A 19,653-nucleotide genomic window follows, 5' to 3' on the forward strand; every position below is an offset into this window, starting at 1 on the left:
ATTTGGAACACAAGATCCTCAACAAGACATGATTGCCAGGTGATTTGTTGTTGGCTTGCTGGCTATGACTTACTAGGGAGCAACACATTGCAATCCCTAGTTTGGGTGTAATAGGAAGCCAAGGTTTCCTGGCTTGTTTGTTCCCCTTGCGCTGGAGAGGAGCAAAGAGGGAGAGAGAAATGGTGGCACAGCAAACAGTGGTTTGATAGAGAAGGACAACATGCTGCTTGCTGACTGTAAACCACAACAAATCAGAAAGTCTGGCTTATTTCATGAGTCTACACACATATTTCCTACTCAGTGTTGTGAAATGAAAGCCATCTCCTGCTATTGTGGTGAACCACCAACTCCAGTCACACTGGTTAGCTAGATCAAACCTTAAATAAGAAAGCTGATTTTCCAACCTATGGCTGAAATTTCTACAAGGCTCCATGGGTGCACAACTCACACTCTCCCCTGACACATAATCACACTCTTCCACACTCTTCACAGCACGGTTCTTCCTGTACCTTCATGACAGGCAGCACTACCCTTTCTCAGAGTTTGGTGGGAAATATCCCCTAGAAAGCAATGCCCCCTCCTCTTTTTCAACCCCCTGTTAAGGATCCACAATAGTGACTCTCTGATGAGTGGCAGGCAAAAAAACGTGTCAGCAGTATATAGGTTTTATATGCGACAAGAAATATTAACAAATGGCCTTAAACCGAAAGGTTTGATAGAGAAGGACAAGAATCAAGCGAAGAACAAAGGGAACTGTGTAAAAATTTCTTCCAGCCCTTGGCAGTTCCCTTTTTGAACAGTTTATTACTGCTTTCATTGTTGTATTCCCATTTATTTTTATTTTTTGCATTTGTTTAACCACCAGGAAAGGCAGAAGAGGAATGTTATATTGGGCAAATGTTCAAACACAATGTTCTGGTTAATTATTGCAGGAGTTTGTCTTGTCCTTTGACTTGGCCTTTCTTGGCGAGGGGAAAAGAATGATATATTTTATTTACCCCGCTCCCCATTTTCCCTTTGATGCATCTCCATGCAGAACGGTAGTGGAGTCCTCAGGTTTCCGGTGGATGCTGACCATTCTGGGATGTGCGATGTGATGAAGACGTGAGCTACAAACATGAGTCGTGCATCGAATTGTGGAGCGACATGCATGCCGGTTTCACCACGCATGCTGGCCGAGTTCTGTCAGGATGCAGAAAACAGAGGGCCACAGCAAATGGGCAGGTTCTGTTAGGAGCCGCAGACGATCCCTCAGCACCGGTGGCCAAGCTTCCTTCCTAATTCCCTCGCTCTCTCACAGAACCTAGCAGTGCCAGCCGAGAGGAGGGGGTTGCTCTGCCAAGTCAACACTAGGTGCTCCAGCTTGACAAGGCAGGCCACACCTCACAGGCTGCTTGAATATTTCAAAGGGAGGGGAGATTGAGGAGGAGGTCTGCTCTAGACAGTGACTTCCGTCTTGCTGTTGGTGGAGAAGGGCCGCTGCTGCTGGGCATAGTGGGTAGGCGTCTGGCTGAAGACCTCGGGGAGCTTCTCGATGCTGAACTGGCGCTTGGTGGTGTAGGCCTGCCGTCGAAGGTCAGGGTGGTTAGGATCCCACCCTGGTTTGAAGGCCGGGCTGCCTGCCAGTGTGTGGGCACTGGCTTTCATCACTTTGGCCTTCTGTCCTGGTGTTGCCAAGCCAATCAGAGCACAGCCGTCCTGAAAGGGAGAAACGTCTTTCTGGTGTAGCGTCAAGGGAGGGAAGGACAGCGTGGCTGATGGCGGCATGTCCACCACAGGAAACCGCTTGTAGAATTCCTCAGGAGCACTTTCTGGAAGGGAATATATGGAACAGAGCAGAAAACGAAGGGCAAAACGTTCTTAAGGTTGTGATGGCTCTCCTGACAGCTCTGTAACCATCTAACCATCCCTAGAGGGTTAGGGATGTTAAAGCTTAACTAATTCCACCTGTACATAAGCAGGATAAGGTTAATGTCAGGTCTGCCAAAAGCATGAGACACACTCAGTCTTGGTTTGTGTGTCAGGCTAAGCCAAACCACACATTAATCCAGGATTGTTCAGGTTCCCAGAGTCATTCTGCTGTGCTCAGCTAAGCCAGGGTTTGGCTTGGCAAGTTGTCTGAATCTAAGTTTGTAGTTTATCTCTGCTGAACAAGCCACAAGCTGTGAACCATAGGACAAACCGTGGTTACAACTTGTGGTTAGTCTAGAGACGGCTGAACCGTGAGCCCAGATTCAAAGGATCTGACAACCCATGGCATAGCACATCAGCAGAATGAACAAGGAGGAGCAAAGCAGTCACCACCTCCTCTCCTAGAGCTCAGAGGTTTGTGCAAAGCGATGGTTTGGCTTAACATGACAGGCAAGCCAAGCCATGGTCAACAAAAGGGTAGATTTCAACAACTTAGATAAGAATGATACAAAGTCTAATATATAATTACATCAAAGAGCAAACATGCAGGTATTTTGATACTGGCAGGAAAATCCACCATTGCTTTGAACACCTGTGAGTACAGCTAGATAGGCTTTGGCTCTCTGCATAGGCCTTTATTTTAAATAACTTTGTTTGTGTTACCATAACAACAAGGCCTTCTTGAATAGGTTAAAACCTGAAGAAATGGCTCAGAGTGATTTGAGGTGCTCACCCCTTCTCTATGTCATAGGCTGGTCCATGGAGGCTCTCCAGCTGTTGGTAGAATCCATCGCCATACCTTTATCCAGCCTTTGCCAACCTGGTGTCCCCCAAATGTTTTGAACCACAGCTCCCATCCACCCCTAGCATTGCACAGCTATGCTGACTGAAGTTGTTGTAGATCAAAACACCTGGAGGGCACCATGCCGTCAAAGGCTGTCTTATTCCTTAAAAACTCTTCCAATATGTGAGGAATAATAATTGCATAAAGGGGTGATTAATATTTGTTAAAGGGCAACTAATCCACGTTAAATTATTTTTGTCATCAGCTCTTAGTCATCTGCTCTGTATTCAACACCCCCACTGTAGTTGGGCCATGAGACTCACTCTGTTTGCCCTCAGCTCATGACTTATTCATCTCTCCAAAACAGCTCCCTTTTCTGGCTTAGCTCATGTTTTTCTTCCCCTGCAATCACTTTCCTTTCTTTCCCACCTCATTCAATTTTCCTCTGGCATTAGTGAAATCCAGCATTTACTACTAGCGATGGGCGAATCTGTGAATTTTGGTTTCTCTCAGTTTCTCATGTCTCACTTCTCCACATTTTCACATCAGTTTGTATATATTTTTTTAAAACCCAACAACAACCAAAGTCCTCATTAATATGCATCAGCATTTACATATGAACTGCTAATATGCACGTTTTCGTATGCAATTTTGCCTAAACACATTTTTCACAACACAATTTCCCATAATATAATGCATAATTTTATCCACTAACACTTGCTTTTTATGCACATGTCCCCCTAGTATATGAACTTTCGTCACATTGCATGGCTGGAAAACTGCACTGCAAAATTGGAAAAAGCATGAGTTTCAAAAGGTGGCAGCATTCCAGTTCATGTGTTGTTTTGGAAAGTGGAATGAGGTTTATCTTTAAATGTGACCTGAATTCAGTTTCTCCCCATTCACCAGCTACTACCCAGCAAAATGGAAGGCCAGCAACATGGTGGGGAAAATTTGGTCCAGCCCAATGGTCCCACTTCCTTGTGGACCTTACAATCTCCCCCCCCCCCTCCCACTTCATATATGTCGGAGGCCATCTCACCTCTGCACAGAAGGCTACATTCTGTCAGAGGTTCCTAGGCACACCCCATGCAAACATCTCTCCATCAAGGCAAGCGAGAGACATAGCAACAGTCCAAGAACACATTGCAGCTGGGCAAAAACACCTGAGAAGGGTGTGAAGCATGCCTAGGGCAGGGGCATGGTCTGGACTATGGCCAGACGGAAAAGCTTGACCCATGTTTTGGCTCCCAGGCCTGAGGTTTCCCACCCTTAGTCAACAAAGACACAATGATGATGTCACCGTGTACACAGCAATGGGCCGATGGGCATGAGTACATGGAGATATATCATACCACACTGGGACAACCAGCTCTCACAGCCTTCCTCCAGCAAATGCCAGCCTTACTTTGCCCAGCAGGAGACGCAGTGCCGCAATACCTACCTACAGCCTTGAGAGTTGCATACTTGGCATAGTCGGGCGCTTGGTGCGGCAGCGTGCTTGCCATTTGCAGCCGGTTGTTGTGTGAATGCGACAGCCCAATCTGTGAGACGCTGGAGGGGTTAACCACAGCGTTGTTCAAGTGGTTCTTGTCTGGAAGCAGAAGGAGGTGGCAAGGTAAGGCTTCAGCACAATCCGCTCAGTGTCCTAGGCCCTCCCAAGTGCGAGCAAAATTGCAAATTCTGTTTCCCAAGAAAGTGGACCCCGTGCCAGGCAGAGAGACAATGAGGCACAGTGGACAGACTTCTGGAGGTAACAGCAGTTGATGGAGAAGGACAAACACCTACAAAGGACACCACCTAGAAATTGCATCGCAGGAGGTTGGAGTAGGTGACCCTTAGGGTCCCTTCAAACTCTACAATTCTACAATTCAACAGATGAATTCTTTTTAAAACACTTCAAATATGTGACAAGAAAAGATGTAAACCCTAGTGGCTGGATGAAGTTGTCTGACTATGTCTGTGTGAATGAATTGGCATTAGTAGCTATATGGCAAGGGATGTTTAAGGCAAAGCTCTGTTAGGAAGAGAAACAGAATTTGTTGCTCTCTCTGCCTCTTTCTTTCTCTGGCTGGGTTTCTACCTTTACCATTCTTCTGACAGGCAGAAATTCAGCTGGTGGGGAGGATGTGAGTCATTGGAATTAATGTGCATTGCTAACTTAGATCCATAAATTTCATTGGGTCTACTCTATGAGTATGACCAGCATTGGAAACAACCCATTGCAATGGATTGGTTTGTGGTCATTTCATTCTGCACCAGGTAAAGTATTTTTTAGCCCCCCAGCCCCCCCCGACTTGTCCCAAAGGTGGCAACCTAGGCCAGGGACTTCCCTGGAAACCTAGTGGGGAAGCAAGATCTGTTGGAAGGTGCTGATGCTGTGAACCCTTCCATCTTATGCTTAGGTTGTATACATGTGTAAATAAAACTATATATGCTAAAGATGCCACCATCTCCATTGACCTCCAATCCAAGGAAACTGAACCCTGGGTGAGCACAGGAATCTCTGAAGCCTCTTGCCGCTCAGAGATTGGGATGAGCACAACAGTAATACAGCAAACAGCCTTTAGAACACAGGAGGAGGCTTTCCATAGCCTATTGATTTGCTTGCGTTGTGTAATTCTTTTCTCACCTCACCACCTGCTGCCGGTTAATCTTGTGACAGCAAAACCTTTCGGGCAGAGTTTGTGCCTTTTGCAAAGCATGTCGGGGATAATGGATCTCAGCCTTAATTAAGGTTTTGGGGGCCCGGCAGTATCAGGCGATGGTGATTATGAAGATGATCTGAATGGCTGCCAATGTGGTTATCTCTCAGATTTCATTCTTCAGGGCCTCAAGCAAGTGACACTCGTCAGTTCTCACTTCAGTTAAGCAATGTTCAAAGGTGATAGGGAGGGAGGCAGGGAGAGGAGGGAGGAAATCTGTATTTAAACTGGGACAAGTGTCATGGGCAAACAAGAGAGGAGGAGACAGAGCGCTCTCTCGGCCCCAGGCAGAACTGAGTCACAACACAAAGAGCAGCAGCAGCAAACCATCCCCCCCCCATCAGCTGGATGTAAATCGGAGCACAGATAGCCCCTTGCCTGCCAGGCCCCCCCCCCCATGCAAGGAATTAGCAAGGAAGAGATTGTATGTGTAAAATGTTTGGGGGAAGTGTGCATGTGGGGGAATCCTGCCCTCATCTAGTCACTGGTGCGCTCAGATGGTTTTCACCCTGGCGACTGTTCACCTTGCAAAATGTGGGGGCTGACATTGCCAGAGGTCACACATCCCCCCCCCCATGATGACCAGCTGCACTTCTCCCACCCCCCATCCCCACTCAAGAGCAGCAGAGGCTGAAATGATACAGGGAAAGGATTACTGCCAATTGTTCCCTTTACAAAATGCTCATGAGCAGTTAAGTCAGAAAGCTATCTGCTCCAGTATTAGTATTAGTATTCTTATTCTTATTACTTAACAATATTTCTATGCTGGCCAGTAACTATCATCTATCTCAACCAGTCAGTGAAGTCAGTGAAGGTCCTGTGTGAGTGAGGCAGTTGGAGGATGGATGGCGGGTAACAGATTGAGGTTGAATTCTGACAAGACAGAGGTACTGTTTTGGGGGGACAAGAGACGGGTGGGTGTTGAGGACTCCCTGGTCCTGAATGGGACAACCGTGCCCCTGAAGGACCAGGTGTGCAGCCTGGGAGTCATTTTGGACTCACAGCTGTCCATGGAGGAGTAGGTCAATTCTGTATCCAGGGCAGCTGTCTACCAGCTCCATGTGGTATGCAGGCTGAGACCCTACCTGCCCGTGGACTGTCTTGCCAGAGTGGTGCATGCTCTGGTTATCTCCCGCTTGGACTACTGCAATGCGCTCTACGTGGGGCTACCTTTGAAGGTGACCCAGAAGCTACAACTAATCCAGAATGCAGCAGCTAGACTGGTGACTGGGAGTGGCCACTGGGACCATGCAACACTGGTCCTAAAGGATCTTCATTGGCTCCTAGTGCGTTTCCGAGCACAATTCAAACTGTTGGTGCTGGCCTTTAAAGCCATAAATGGCCTCGGCCCTGTAGACCTGAAGGAGCGTCTCATCCCCCATTGCTTTGCCCAGAAACTGAGGTCCTTCGAGGATCTTCTGCTGGTTCCCTCACTGCGAGAAACGAGATTACAGGGAGCTAGGCAGACGGCCTTCGGTAGTGGTGCCTGCCCTGTGGAACACCTTCCCATCAGATGTCAAGGAAATAAGCAACTATCTGACTTTTAGAAGACATCTGAAGGCAGCCATGTTTGATGTTTTAGTATGTTCTGATATATGCTGTGAGCCGCTCAGAGTGGCTGGGGAAACCCAGCTAGTTGGGCGGAGTATAAAAAAGAAAACTATTGTCGTCATCATCATCATCCCTCCCTGCCCAGGGTTCCTAGGTGCTTCCAAAAATAAGTAGAACAGGTAGAAGTCCAACAAGTACAGCTTCTCCCCCACCCCACCCATGGAGGCAGCATAGCAGAAACGCTTCAAGTTTCTGCCTCTTACACATATGCTCTGCTGGAAACATTTAATGGGGCAGCAGTACTGGATTACTGTTTGTATACATTTGCATACATTATGTAGGCATTTATGGGCTTGGTAAGTTTGTTATACAGTTGATGCTGATGTGGATGCATGGATTGCATTTGTGTCCCCACTCCCCTTAGGTGCCTTGGGCTGCCTTTGGGGAAGAAAGGTAGGTTATAAATATGGAATGTCATGCAACATTCAACAAAATAGAGGGAGAATATATTTTCTTCCTTTACTGATACCAAGTAGTGCTTAGACTAAAGGTTTTCTGAGGGCAGCTTGGCATATTGAGGGTTGAGGATAGGCATTATATAGGACATGCAAGGATGTGAGGTGGGGGGGGCTGTCCCTCCTCCACACAGACCACGTGTGATGAGGCTTCAGGAGTGCTTCCACATGGCAACCCTCCTGTATAACCTTGAAGGGTGCTCCTGTGCCTTTAAGAGCCAGGCAGAAGGAACGTGTCCAGCAGGTGCAGCATTGTTCATTTTGGGGACTCTAGGTTTCTATCCCTGCCATGCTGAAAGGGAAAAAGCCTTAGGTGTTTCCTTGCACATCCAGTGCGTAGAAGTCCTCTTTTGGGTTGTTTCACCCAGGTGATGCCCCCCTCGAACCAAACTGGTTGTGTGAATTGTCACCAAACCCTCAAGAAGGAGAAGGAGAAGGAGAAGGAGAAGGAGAAGGAGAAGGAGAAGGAGAAGGAGAAGGAGAAGGAGAAGGAGAAGGAGAAGGAGAAGAGGAGTTTCATAGAATAGAATCATAGAATCATAGAGTTGGAAGAGACCACAAGGGCCATCGAGTCCAACCCCCTGCCAAGCAGGAAACACCATCAGAGCACTCCTGACATATGGTTGTCAAGCCTCTGCTTAAAGACCTCCAAAGGAGACTCCACCACACTCCTTGGCAGCAAATTCCACTGTCGAACAGCTCTTACTGTCAGGAAGTTCTTCCTAATGTTTAGCTGGAATCTTCTTTCTTGTAGTTTGGAACCATTGCTCCGTGTCCGCTTCTCTGGAGCAGCAGGAAACAACCTTTCTCCCTCCTCTATGTGACATCCTTTTATGTATTTGAACATGGCTATCATATCACCCCTTAACCTCCTCTTCTCCAGGCTAAACATGCCCAGCTCCCTTAGCCGTTCTTCATAAGGCATCGTTTCCAGGCCTTTGACCATTTTGGTTGCCCTCCTCTGGACACGTTCCAGTTTGTCAGTGTCCTTCTGTGGTGCCCAGAACTGGACACAGTACTCCAGGTGAGGTCTGACCAGAGCAGAATACAGTGGCACTATTACTTTCCTTGATCTAGATGCAATACTCCTATTGATGCAGCCCAGAATTGCATTGGCTTTTTTAGCTGCCGCATCACACTGTTGGCTCATGTCAAGTTTGTGGTCAACCAAGACTCCTAGATCCTTTTCACATGTACTGCTCTCAAGCCAGGTGTCACCCATCTTGTATTTGTGCCTCTCATTTTTTTTGCCCAAGTGCAATACTTTACATTTCTCCCTATTAAAATTCATCTTGTTTGTTTTGGCCCAGTTCTCTAATCTGTCAAGGTCGTTTTGAAGTGTGGTCCTGTCCTCTGGGGTGTTAGCCACCCCTCCCAGTTTGGTGTCATCTGCAAATTTGATCAGGATGCCCTTGAGTCCATCATCCAAGTCGTTGATAAAGATGTTGAATAAGACGGGGCCCAAGACAGAACCCTGTGGCACTCCACTAGTCACTCTTCTCCAGGATAAAGTTTGGATTTGATATCCCGCTTTATCACTACCCAAAGGAGTCTCAAAGCGGCTAACATTCTCCTTTCCCTTCCTCCCCCACAACAAACACTCTGTGAGGTGAGTGAGGCTGAGAGATTTCAGAGAAGCGTGACTAGCCCAAGGTCACCCAGCAGCTGCATGTGGAGGAGCGGAGACTCGAACCCGGTTCACCAGATTACAAGTCTACCACTCTTAACCACTACACCACACTGGATGAGCAACCTGTGAACCTGGGATATTCTGTATACAAAGAAAGTTTTCTCCTACACAGGCTGCATACAATACCACACATTTAAAGCACATGCCTTCCCCCAAAGAACCATGGGAACTGTAGTTTACCCCCACTCTACTGTGCCCTTAACAAATTGCAGATCCTAGATTTTTGGCTGGGAGAAGGAGAACAGCCTAGCTGTGTTTTAAGCTGTTAATATGCACACAGCTGAGGACTTTGTGATTATCTTACCTGTGCTATTCCTGGGAGATCGAGAAAACCCATCGCCAATCTGGACCTGCACACTGCCAATGTGGCTCTCTGGCAAGATGTCAGATGGTCCATGTCCTCCTGGCTGTTTCAGGAGATCCGTGAGTGTCCTAGAAAAGGTATGGAGGGAAATTAAGCAGTGCCATCATAAGTAAAGATCCTGAGCTGTTGTTACTGTGAGTATAATTCTGACAAAGTGTCATGTGTCATTTCGGTTCACATGTTGTTTACCCTTTGCACCTGCTTGCCTTTCCAGACACTCACAGCAAGGTACGTGCCCTTGCTGTTCATTTGTTGCACAAGCCTCCCTGCTCAGAATGGAACAGGCTTCTGTTTGATGGATGCCTCCTTTTCTCAGCGCTTAAAACTGGAAGGGGAAGCACCTTTTTCTTTCATACACTGATAGAGCTCAGTTTTTCTTGAAAGGGGCTGAACAATTTTCATGGTCATATAGTCTGTGAGTTGCATCACGAACACCAGTGTTGGGGACCAGCTCCAGTGTCTCCAACGTCATTTTTTAAAAATCTTAGTTGGACTTGCATTTTTGCTGAACCTGATAAGGGGCTTTGGTCTAGCACCAACAGGAAACCAAACCAACAACAAGAATTTATTCATGTTCTATAAGGGGGGGGGGGAGAGGGCAAAAAGAATATCTTATCATTTGTTTTCGAATCGGAATTTTGGGGGGCTGTCCACCAAAATGTACAATGTGGCTGTGTTTTGGTTGTCTGGATCATGCTTCTTGTCAGCTGCCCTTCATTTCATTTCATTTCATATTTGTAAAAACATCTATCCCACTTTTTAGGTAAAAACCCATTGAAACACAACTGAAACTCAAAACCAACAATAGATACATAACTATTAGCAATGGAGAAACAATTAAACCATATTATAAGTGGGCTACTGTGTGGGCAACATAACTGACCTATGGGGAATTTATCTGTTGTTCTCCATTGCACAACATATAATCTTTCCTTATGAGAACTGATCCAGAGCTTGCCAGTCTCTTTGTGGACATATCCTCTGGGTATAGATTAAAAACTTGCCTTGCATCAAGCCAGGCGACTGGCCCATCTGTTTCAGAATGGGACACTGTGACTACTTCAACTCTCCTCCAGCCTCACTACTTTAATTGGGGATATCAGTGACTGGGCCAGAGGCCTTAGCTGCCAAGGGTGACAAGCCTTTTTTCCACCTGGGGGCTACATTTCTTCCTGGATAGTCTTACCAGATCCCTGCAGCAATGGTGGGCAGGGTGAGAGTAGGAGGGGACAAAGCTGTTGAGCTTTTAGGGCTAAATTGCAAAAAAAGTAAAAATGACGTTTCTGAGGTATTTTTATGTGAAGTCAGCCAAAACAGCGCTGCTGACATGGGCTGCCATATGTCCGAATTTCCCCAGATATTTTTACCGATTTCCAAATGGAAATCGGTAAAAATTTACTGCTGGCTGCAGTAGTTTGTGTTGTGTATTGAGTCAAAGGATTTTATATCTGTATTATTGTTGTCTGTATTTGCATTGGGGTAAAGTAACTGCCTTTTGGTTCCAGAGGGTACAGCTACTATTGGTTCATTTAAGCTGCTGTATTTTGATCCTCTGTCTTATTGGTTGCCTCCAAAAGGCAGGACTGTGATTGCCTGATATTGTTCCCTCCAAAATGTATCCTTTCTAGCTAGTTCCCTGTCCCTATAAATGTAGCTCTCCCCTCCTCAAGTTTCAGTCTTGTTGCGTTAATAAAGAACTAGAGAACTACTAGAGAACTGTCTCCAGCATATTATGTCAAGAGAGCTGAAATCACAAACCCCACGTCACAACAACTGGCGACGAGGATGGGATCCGGAATGCTGAGGAGCGGTTAAACGCAGCCCTGCCTCAGAGTCCGGATTGTAGCTAAGAACAAGACTCACTGGCCAGCTGAAAAGACGACCCGGCCCACAGGACAATGGAGAGTCCAAGGGTATTGGAGCCCTTCCAGCCATCAGAGCCCCACACGTGGGAAGACTACGTCGAACGCTTCGAGTTCTTCGCAGTGGCTCAAGGGATCACCGATGCCAGCAAAAGAAGGGCCACGTTCCTGAGCTACTGTGGGCCTGAGACCTTCAAGCTGGCCAAGGCATTGCTTGCCCCAGCGAAGCTAAGTGAGACATCTCTCAAAGATATTCTTGCCTGCCTAACAAGCCATTTAGCGCCTACTGAGACCAAGATGGCCCGGCGGATGGAGTTTCATAAGAGGCAGCAGCGTGCTGGGGAGTCTGTATCTGCATTTCTAGCTGAACTGCGGAAGCTCGCTCAGCACTGTGACTTCCAAGATCTGAAAGAGACTCTCCTGGATCGGTTTGTCGGTGGTCTGAGCAGCAAGAAAGCCAGAAGACGCATCGTGGCTAAAGAAGAGGTTACCCTTGCTTCAGCCTTGAAGGAGGCCACTGCCACGGAGAATTATGAAAGAGAGGAGCTTGATGCCAGTCTCAGGGCCCCTAAGCCACAGATAGAAGTTGTGCATGCCATGGACGAGCTAGAGGCTACTCCGAGCCAGAGCCCAGTTCGTGGGGTCGAGTCAGTGCGTCAGGCCTGCACAGTGCACAAAGATCACCGAGGCAGGTGCCCTGGTTGTGGCGGAAACCATGAGCGGAAGAGTTGTCATTTCCGGGATGCTATGTGCCGGACGTGCGGAAAGACAGGTCACATCGCCAGGGTCTGTAGATCGGCGGCGTTGGGAGCGACAGGAGCACCTAGACTGGAGCATCGCAGATCGGCCACAGCGAACCATGTTCTAAAGGACTGCCACTACGTAACGGAGATCAACGGGAGGGTCGTGCAGTTTCCAGCGCAAGGCAAGGCACACGTCAAGGTGAAGATTGAGGGTCAGCTGTGCGACATGGAGGTGGACTCCGGATCTGGATTCACTATCGTGTCGGACCAGACCGCGAGGACATTCTTCCCCAGGGGTAAGTTGCCCCCTCTGGAGCCCTTCCCGGCAACTTTGCAGTCATACTCAGCGGGCCGCATCCATGTCATGGGAATGTGTGCCGTGAGAGTACAGTTCCGGGACAAACAGGCGGTACTCAAACTGGTGATTGCGAAGGGCAGTCGCCCCAGTCTCTTGGGCACTGACTGGTTTCCCGCCCTGGGACTGAGTATATCAGGGCTTAATTCAATCCAAACCTGCCCCGAGATGAGCGAGGCATTATACAAAGAATTTGCTGGCCTCTTTAATGGAAAACTGGGTTGTTATAAAGGGCCCCCAGTTGACTTCGAATTGGACCCTGGGGTGGCCCCAATCCGACTCAAACCAAGGCGAGTGCCATTTGCACTGCAACCCAAGATCAAAGCAGAGCTGGATAAATTGGTCAAGCAGGGAGTTCTCTCACCCGTGGACTCCGCTAAGTGGGAGACTCCAATCGTCACGCCCCTTAAAGCAAATGGGGAAGTTAGGATCTGTGCTGATTACAAATGTACTATCAATAAGCCACTCAGGGGAAATTCATACCCCATTCCAGTCGTATCACATCTGTTGGCTAAACTGGCTGGGGGCAAGGTGTTTGCCAAACTTGACCTGGCACAAGCTTACCAACAGCTGCCAGTAACCCCACAATCAGCGGAAGCACAGACTATTGTCACACATAAAGGGGCGTTCAGAGTTATTACAATTTGGAGTTTGTGTGGCCCCAGGGATTTTTCAAGGGCTCATGGAACGCCTGTTAAGAGGTCTGCCGGGGGTCTTGCCATTTTTTGATGACGTTTTGATTGCTGGAAAAGACCCACAGGAACTGGTTGTGCGTGTCCGTGCAGTGTTGCTCAAGTCCAAGGAGGTGGGGTTGCAACTAAAAAAGGAAAAATGCAGTTTTGGGGTGCCAACTGCGGAATTCTTGGGGTTTAAAATTGATGCATCAGGCATCCACCCCACAGATGCTAAGGTTAAGGCCATCATCGAGGCACCACGACCACAGAACAAGACGGAGTTGCAGTCATTCCTGGGACTTATTAACTTTTATCATTCGTTCTTACCCCAGAAAGCTTCGGTAGCTGAACCATTACATAGACTGTTGCAGAAAAAGAATGTGTGGCGATGGGGGCAGGAGCAGCAGAAGGCTTTTGACTCCTTGCGAGGAATGCTGAGTAGCAAGAGCGTCCTTGCTCATTATGATGACTCGAAGCCGCTGGTCCTGGCATGTGATGCCTCTCAATACGGCCTGGGGGCGGTGCTGAGTCATAGGGAACCGGATGGGTCGGAAAAGCCCATCTCTTTCTATTCCCGTACGTTGTCGCCCACGGAGCGCAACTATGCTCAAATTGACAAAGAGGCGCTTGCAATTGTGGCAGGAATCAAAAGGTTCCATGATTATGTGTACGGTCGTCATTTCTCCATTGAAACGGACCACAAACCACTGTTGGGATTGTTCAACCCGAACAAACAAACGCCACAAATTCTCTCCCCCAGAATGTTGCATTGGTCTATATTCCTGAACGGGTTCCAGTACACCTTGACCCATGTGCCGGGGAAACGGTTGTGCCACGCTGATGCGCTGAGTCGATTGCCCCTTCCTGGCTGGAGCAATGAGGATCCTGCTCCAGCGGAGCACATAATGATGCTGGAAACACTTCCGGGGGGTCCTGTAACGGCTACTGATATTGCTGAGAAAACGAGGAAAGATGCTGTTCTCTCCCGTGTGCTCACTTGGGTGGGGAGGGGGTGGCCAGGTGGTCCGCATGAAGACAAATTCAGGCCTTATGCGACAAGGCAGCACGAGTTATCCACGCATAAGGGTTGTCTCCTGTGGGGAGATAGGGTGATCATCCCAGCACCACTGAGAAACAGGGTTCTTGAGACGCTTCACATGGGACACCCGGGAATGGTCAGGATGAAGTCGCTAGCCCGATGTTATGTGTGGTGGCCTGGAATGGACCAGAACATAGAACAATGGGTACGAACAGGCAAGGCATGCCAAGAGGTGCGGCCAGAAGTGGCCAGAGCACCAGTTCACTGGTGGGAGCAGTCCAGATCTCCCTGGAGCCGGCTGCACTTAGATTTTGCTGGGCCATTCCAGGGGAAGGTCTTTTTGGTTATCGTTGATGCATATTCCAAATGGTTAGAAGTGGCGATGGTCCCTAGCATGGCATCAGCTGCCGTAATCAAGGTGTTGAGGCAGCTGTTTGCAACCCACGGGTTACCTGAGACCATTGTATCAGATAATGGGGCAGCTTTTGTATCCCAAGAATTCAGGGCATTCTTGGCTGATAACTTCATAAGAGGGGTCACATCCGTGCCCTTTCACCCATCCTCCAATGGGCAGGCGGAGCGCATGGTAAGAACAGCCAAAGAATCCATTGTGCGCTTAATGGAGGGTAACTGGTCAGCTCGCATCGCGCGAATGTTATTTTTGCAGCATGCGACACCGTGTACTGCGACGGGCAAGTCGCCAGCTGAGCTGCTCTTGGGTAGAAGATTGGTAACGGTGCTGGATTATGTCCACCCGGATAAAATGCCAAACCGTAATTCAAGAGCAAACCCCCAGGCTGAGACTGACACAACAAGGTATTTCGCCCCTGAAGATCTGGTCTGGGTGAGGAACTATTCACGAGGTTCGCGGTGGGTGGCTGGTGTGGTCACCCGGGCTAGTGGACCTGTGTCCTATTATGTGACCTTGGAAAATGGGCAAGTTTGGAAGAGACATATAGATCAGCTGAGGCGCCGGGCGCTCAGCAGGGAGGAGTCTGATAATTCATCCCTGGCTAATGACGCAGAGCTGCAAGACCAGAGTGAAAATGGCCCAGAGGTGCAGTCACCAGGGGCTTCAGCAAATGAACCAGGGTCTGCTAGTCCTCAGGATGACGAGGTACAGGTAGGGGACCCTGAGATGTCTGGGACTCCATCTGCTCCTGACGAAACCCCTATAGCAGCCCCCCTACCACAGGTGACACCCAATCCAGAACCGGCAACACCTGTTGTCAGGAGATCAAGTAGAAGTTGTAGGACCCCACAGTACCTGAGAGATTACGTCTGCTGTGCTCACTAGGGGGGGAGGGGTGTTGTGTATTGAGTCAAAGGATTTTATATCTGTATTATTATTGTCTGTATTTGCATTGGGGTAAAGTAACTGCCTTTTGGTTCCAGAGGGTACAGCTACTATTGGTTCATTTAAGCTGCTGTATTTGGATCCTCTGTCTTATTGGTTGCCTCCAAAAGGCAGGACTGTGATTGCCTGATATTGTTCCCTCCAAAATGTATCCTTTCTAGCTAGTTCCCTGTCCCTATAAATGTAGCTCTCCCCTCCTCAAGTTTCAGTCTTGTTGCGTTAATAAAGAACTAGAGAACTACTAGAGAACTGTCTCCAGCATATTATGTCAAGAGAGCTGAAACAACAAACCCCACGTCACAACAGTTTGGATATGTCCAGGAGATCCCAGACGTATTGCAACCCTAGGCTGAGAGGGAAAAAGTAGGTGGGCCCAAATGTGGGCAGAGAAAGAGGTATAATTCTTTGTATCCAGGTAAGCAAAAGGCATTATGACAGTTCAACAAACCCTCCAACATGTTGAGTCGCAAAACCAAGGCGCATGTCTTACTGGTCATGCTCCCGCGTGAGTCACATGACCTGTGTAAGATCATGGAGCCCAAAATGGCTGCTGTGCTCTCGTGGGGAAAAACAGGATGTCCTGTTTTTTCAGGGACGTTTGTGGGGGATGGTTCAAGGGCACACTCCAGGAGCACTTGAGGAAGGGTGCACAGCAAGACAGAAAGAGAGGGCCATGGCCTGGAGAGAGAGGATATGGCAGGGGCAGGGAGTGTAGCTTATAAGAGTCATGAGGGCTAGTGAGAGAGGCCTAGAGGCTACAACTCTGGTTCTCCAGAAGTTTGGACCCCAGGCCTGAGGTTCCCGAACACAGTCTGTTATACATGCAAAAGCACATCTGCTTTCTTAACAGGAAAATATAATCAGCTGCAAAAAAAACCACAAAAACCTCCCCAGAAAAATTATGGCAACTTGCATGATAACTTTTAAAATAATAATAAGACAAAAGCCCTAGAGAATAGCCCAAACCCAGCATTTCTTGTATTCTCATACCTTTTCACAATTGCTTTTATAACTTCAGCATGAAGTGCCAAATTACTTCACGTAAGGAACATCTATAATTTGTGTCACATTTGCATTTGAAACACTAGGAGCCTTTCCTGCAATTCCCTGGGGCTCCTGGGCTGAGGCATGTGCACTTACGATAGTGCGGCTCCAGAGTCCGTTATACCAAATGGTTCTTTCTTCATGCAAATTGACACAGACGCAAACTGGGTGGCAGGAGATTCCTGGCAGGAGATTCTTAAGTGAAGTTCGCAACTGCATTCATTTTTCTTGACACAGATTACTGTGAAATGTGAAGCTAGAGCAATCAAGGACTCGTTTACCTGCCGTTTCAAACAAAATGATACTTAATGGATAACCTTTCTGTGGTATTCTTTGGTTCTGGCTGAAGAATAGTTCTTATTCTCATGCTAGGTCTCAATGTGTGATATGCTTTCCTAAAAAAGCCTTGAGCTCTTGCTACCAAGTTCCACTGAGCCTTTGCTTAAAACACACTTCACTTATGTGCCTTGATGGGCTAAAGCACATGCTGAGAGGAGAACCTCAGGAGGACTATGGGTTTTTCATTCTGGAATAAAAGGATGCTTACAGTGGCCCATTCCTCAGAAACCTATATATTTTGTAAAGACGTATAGCCCTTAATTTCCTGCATCTGATTTAGGAACAAGATCTGACACTGACCACTAAGGTACCTTTGTAGTAAAATAGTAGCAGCAGCAGCAGCAGCAGCAACAACAGTTCTTATTTATTATGGGAATAATCAAAGCTATTCTTTTCATTGATACAATGGAGGATCAGTATGACAAAGGATTGTGGTGCATTGATCCATGCAGTTTGGGGTTGGAATCTTGCAACCCCTGTGCAATAGCTCAGTCAGTAGAGCAGAAGACTCTTAATCTCAAGGTTGTGGGTTGGAGCCCCACATCAGGCAAAAATATTGCTGAATTGCAGGGATTTGGACTAGATGACCCTCACGAACCCTTCCAACTCTACAATTCCATGATTCTAACCCCAAATGTCATACACAACAGAAACCTCATTGCCAGCGGGAGGGGATTTCAAACATAAATGCCAGAGGGGGGATGGAGTTCCTGGAGATAGCAGCTGGCTATATATATGAAATCCTGTATGCCAGGATCCAAGTTTGGGGCAAAAACTCTTTGGTGAGAGAACCGTAGCAGAGATTTAAAGTCACAAAATATGCAGCAAAGTGTGGAAATATAGGCTGTTAAACCTTTAAAATATGCCCTTCCAAGTGAGTTTCAAAATTTCTCTCTTCCACCCCAGCACAGGAAAAAAACCACACGTTTGGTAAGTTAAAAAACGGTTTACTTACAAACTCTTCAAAGGTTTGGTTTATGTGCTTTTTCATACACCAGCAGAAAATTTGCACAGCTAGTAAAACTTAGTTTAGTTACAAAGTGGTAAAGTTCCTAAATTATTGGTACAGGAGCACAAGAGTGGCTGGTGACAGCCATGCAGTTGAGCTGGAGCAACCAGCTCAAACCTTATTCACACACTGAATTCAAAGGTAGACTGGGGTGTGTGTGTGGACAATAGACTTGATTACCTATTTCCTCCTAAGGTAAGGGAAGTGACATAGCTAAGCCTGGCAGGACAGCTTAGTCTATGGTATTAACTTCTTCATGCATTAATAAGACTTAAGCATGCTGGTTATCCCACGTTTGTGGGATGGTATTTGCAGTGCATGGGACAGGGAGAGTTGAGAGTTCTAAGCTGTGACACCCCAGCCACAAAGCACCATCACACTGCAATTAGGCTTTTCCCCAGACTAATTGCAGGAGGAGTGATGTGATGGAGGGAGGATGCAGGGCACATGGGGGCAAATGGGAAGGAGCTATATCCCACCCCGATTTACATATATATACAGGTTGAATATAGGTGGAAATTCACAGCATGAAAACCTCGGCAGATACTGATTCCCTACCCCAATGTGCTTCTAGGGCTTGATTTTTGCTCTCTGACCTGCAGCCTGACTTGTGTCTGAGTTCCCTCCCAGTGACTTTCTTTGCACAGACCACATTAGCACATCCTGAGCTGGAGAAAGGGAAGGGTAAGCATGTCCTCTTCCCGGAAGGCTCTCCACTTCCAGAAGTGTTTATATTTTCATGTTTTAATGAGATTGTGTTACTGTGCATTTTAATTATAGATGTTTATATTTTAATGCTTGTGTAATTGGTCTTTATACTTGTAAATAGTTTCGAAGCCTATTCTGGCATTAAACAGGATATATATATATATATATATATATATATATATATATATATGAGAGAAGTTCTTCATCCTATTTATGTAAATTGCCCCTCCTCCCAAGGGTGCTGATAGGTTAACTGGGGTTTGGTGGGAACCCCCAATGACTAGCACAGGGAGGCGGGCCAGCCCAACCAGCTGGTGAGTCCCACATGGCCCAAGGTGCTGTGCGCGGTCCTGCAAAGGGCGCCCACAAAGGAAGGTGTGATATCTATATCTATATCTCTATATCTCTATATCTCTATATCTCTATATCTCTATATCTCTATATCTCTATATCTCTATATCTCTATCTCTATCTCTATCTGTGTGTGTGTGTGTGTGTGTGTGTGTGTGAGAGAGAGAGAGAGAGAGAGAGAGAGAGAGAGAGAGAGAGAGAGAGAAGTTCTTCATCACATTGACAGAGCCATCAATATAATGTCTAGGAGTCCTACTGGTACAACAAGAGCTTCCAGACCCTACATTTACAACCAAGAACTACAGATTTGCATACTGACACTGTTGTTTTACTATGGAATATTTTCCTGTTAAAAGCAGCTTGAGCAACCCCCTCCCCCTCCAAAAGAGTTGTTTTTTGCACGTTGATAAAAAATTTTGCTTGTTAAGGTAGTTTTACAAAAATAAACTTCTGTTCACTCGTCTGGTTGCTTTTCAAAGGATATTTAATGCTATGTTTTTTATTTTTTATTTCCTTCATTGCATTCTTTGCATTTCAGTCCACTTATTGCATTGTGATTTTAAATTGTTGTAAGCCACCCTTAGTGGCACACGTGCATTAGGAGGACGTGATTAGGGTTGCCACATTTCAAAAAGTGAAAATCCAGACACAA

At 47.1% G+C, this 19,653-nt stretch overlaps 1 protein-coding gene across 1 annotated transcript in view; it reads right to left on the reverse strand.

The window, feature by feature from the left end:
* Positions 1-651: 651 nt before the first annotated feature.
* The window catches only part of SHISA8 (shisa family member 8), a 36,735-nt gene continuing 17,733 nt past the window's right edge, over positions 652-19,653 (reverse strand). The window contains exons 2-4 of the mRNA XM_081877644.1: positions 9,461-9,588; positions 4,140-4,289; positions 652-1,811 (exon numbers count right to left, since the gene is read on the reverse strand). Of these exons, the coding sequence (XP_081733770.1) occupies positions 1,438-1,811; positions 4,140-4,289; positions 9,461-9,588 (652 nt within the window). The 3' untranslated portion in view covers positions 652-1,437. The remainder of the gene's footprint in view (positions 1,812-4,139; positions 4,290-9,460; positions 9,589-19,653) is intronic.

This window comes from Podarcis erhardii, assembly GCF_964252035.2.
Source record: "Podarcis erhardii genome assembly, chromosome: 10".
In the NCBI taxonomy this organism is placed as follows: domain Eukaryota; kingdom Metazoa; phylum Chordata; class Lepidosauria; order Squamata; family Lacertidae; genus Podarcis; species Podarcis erhardii.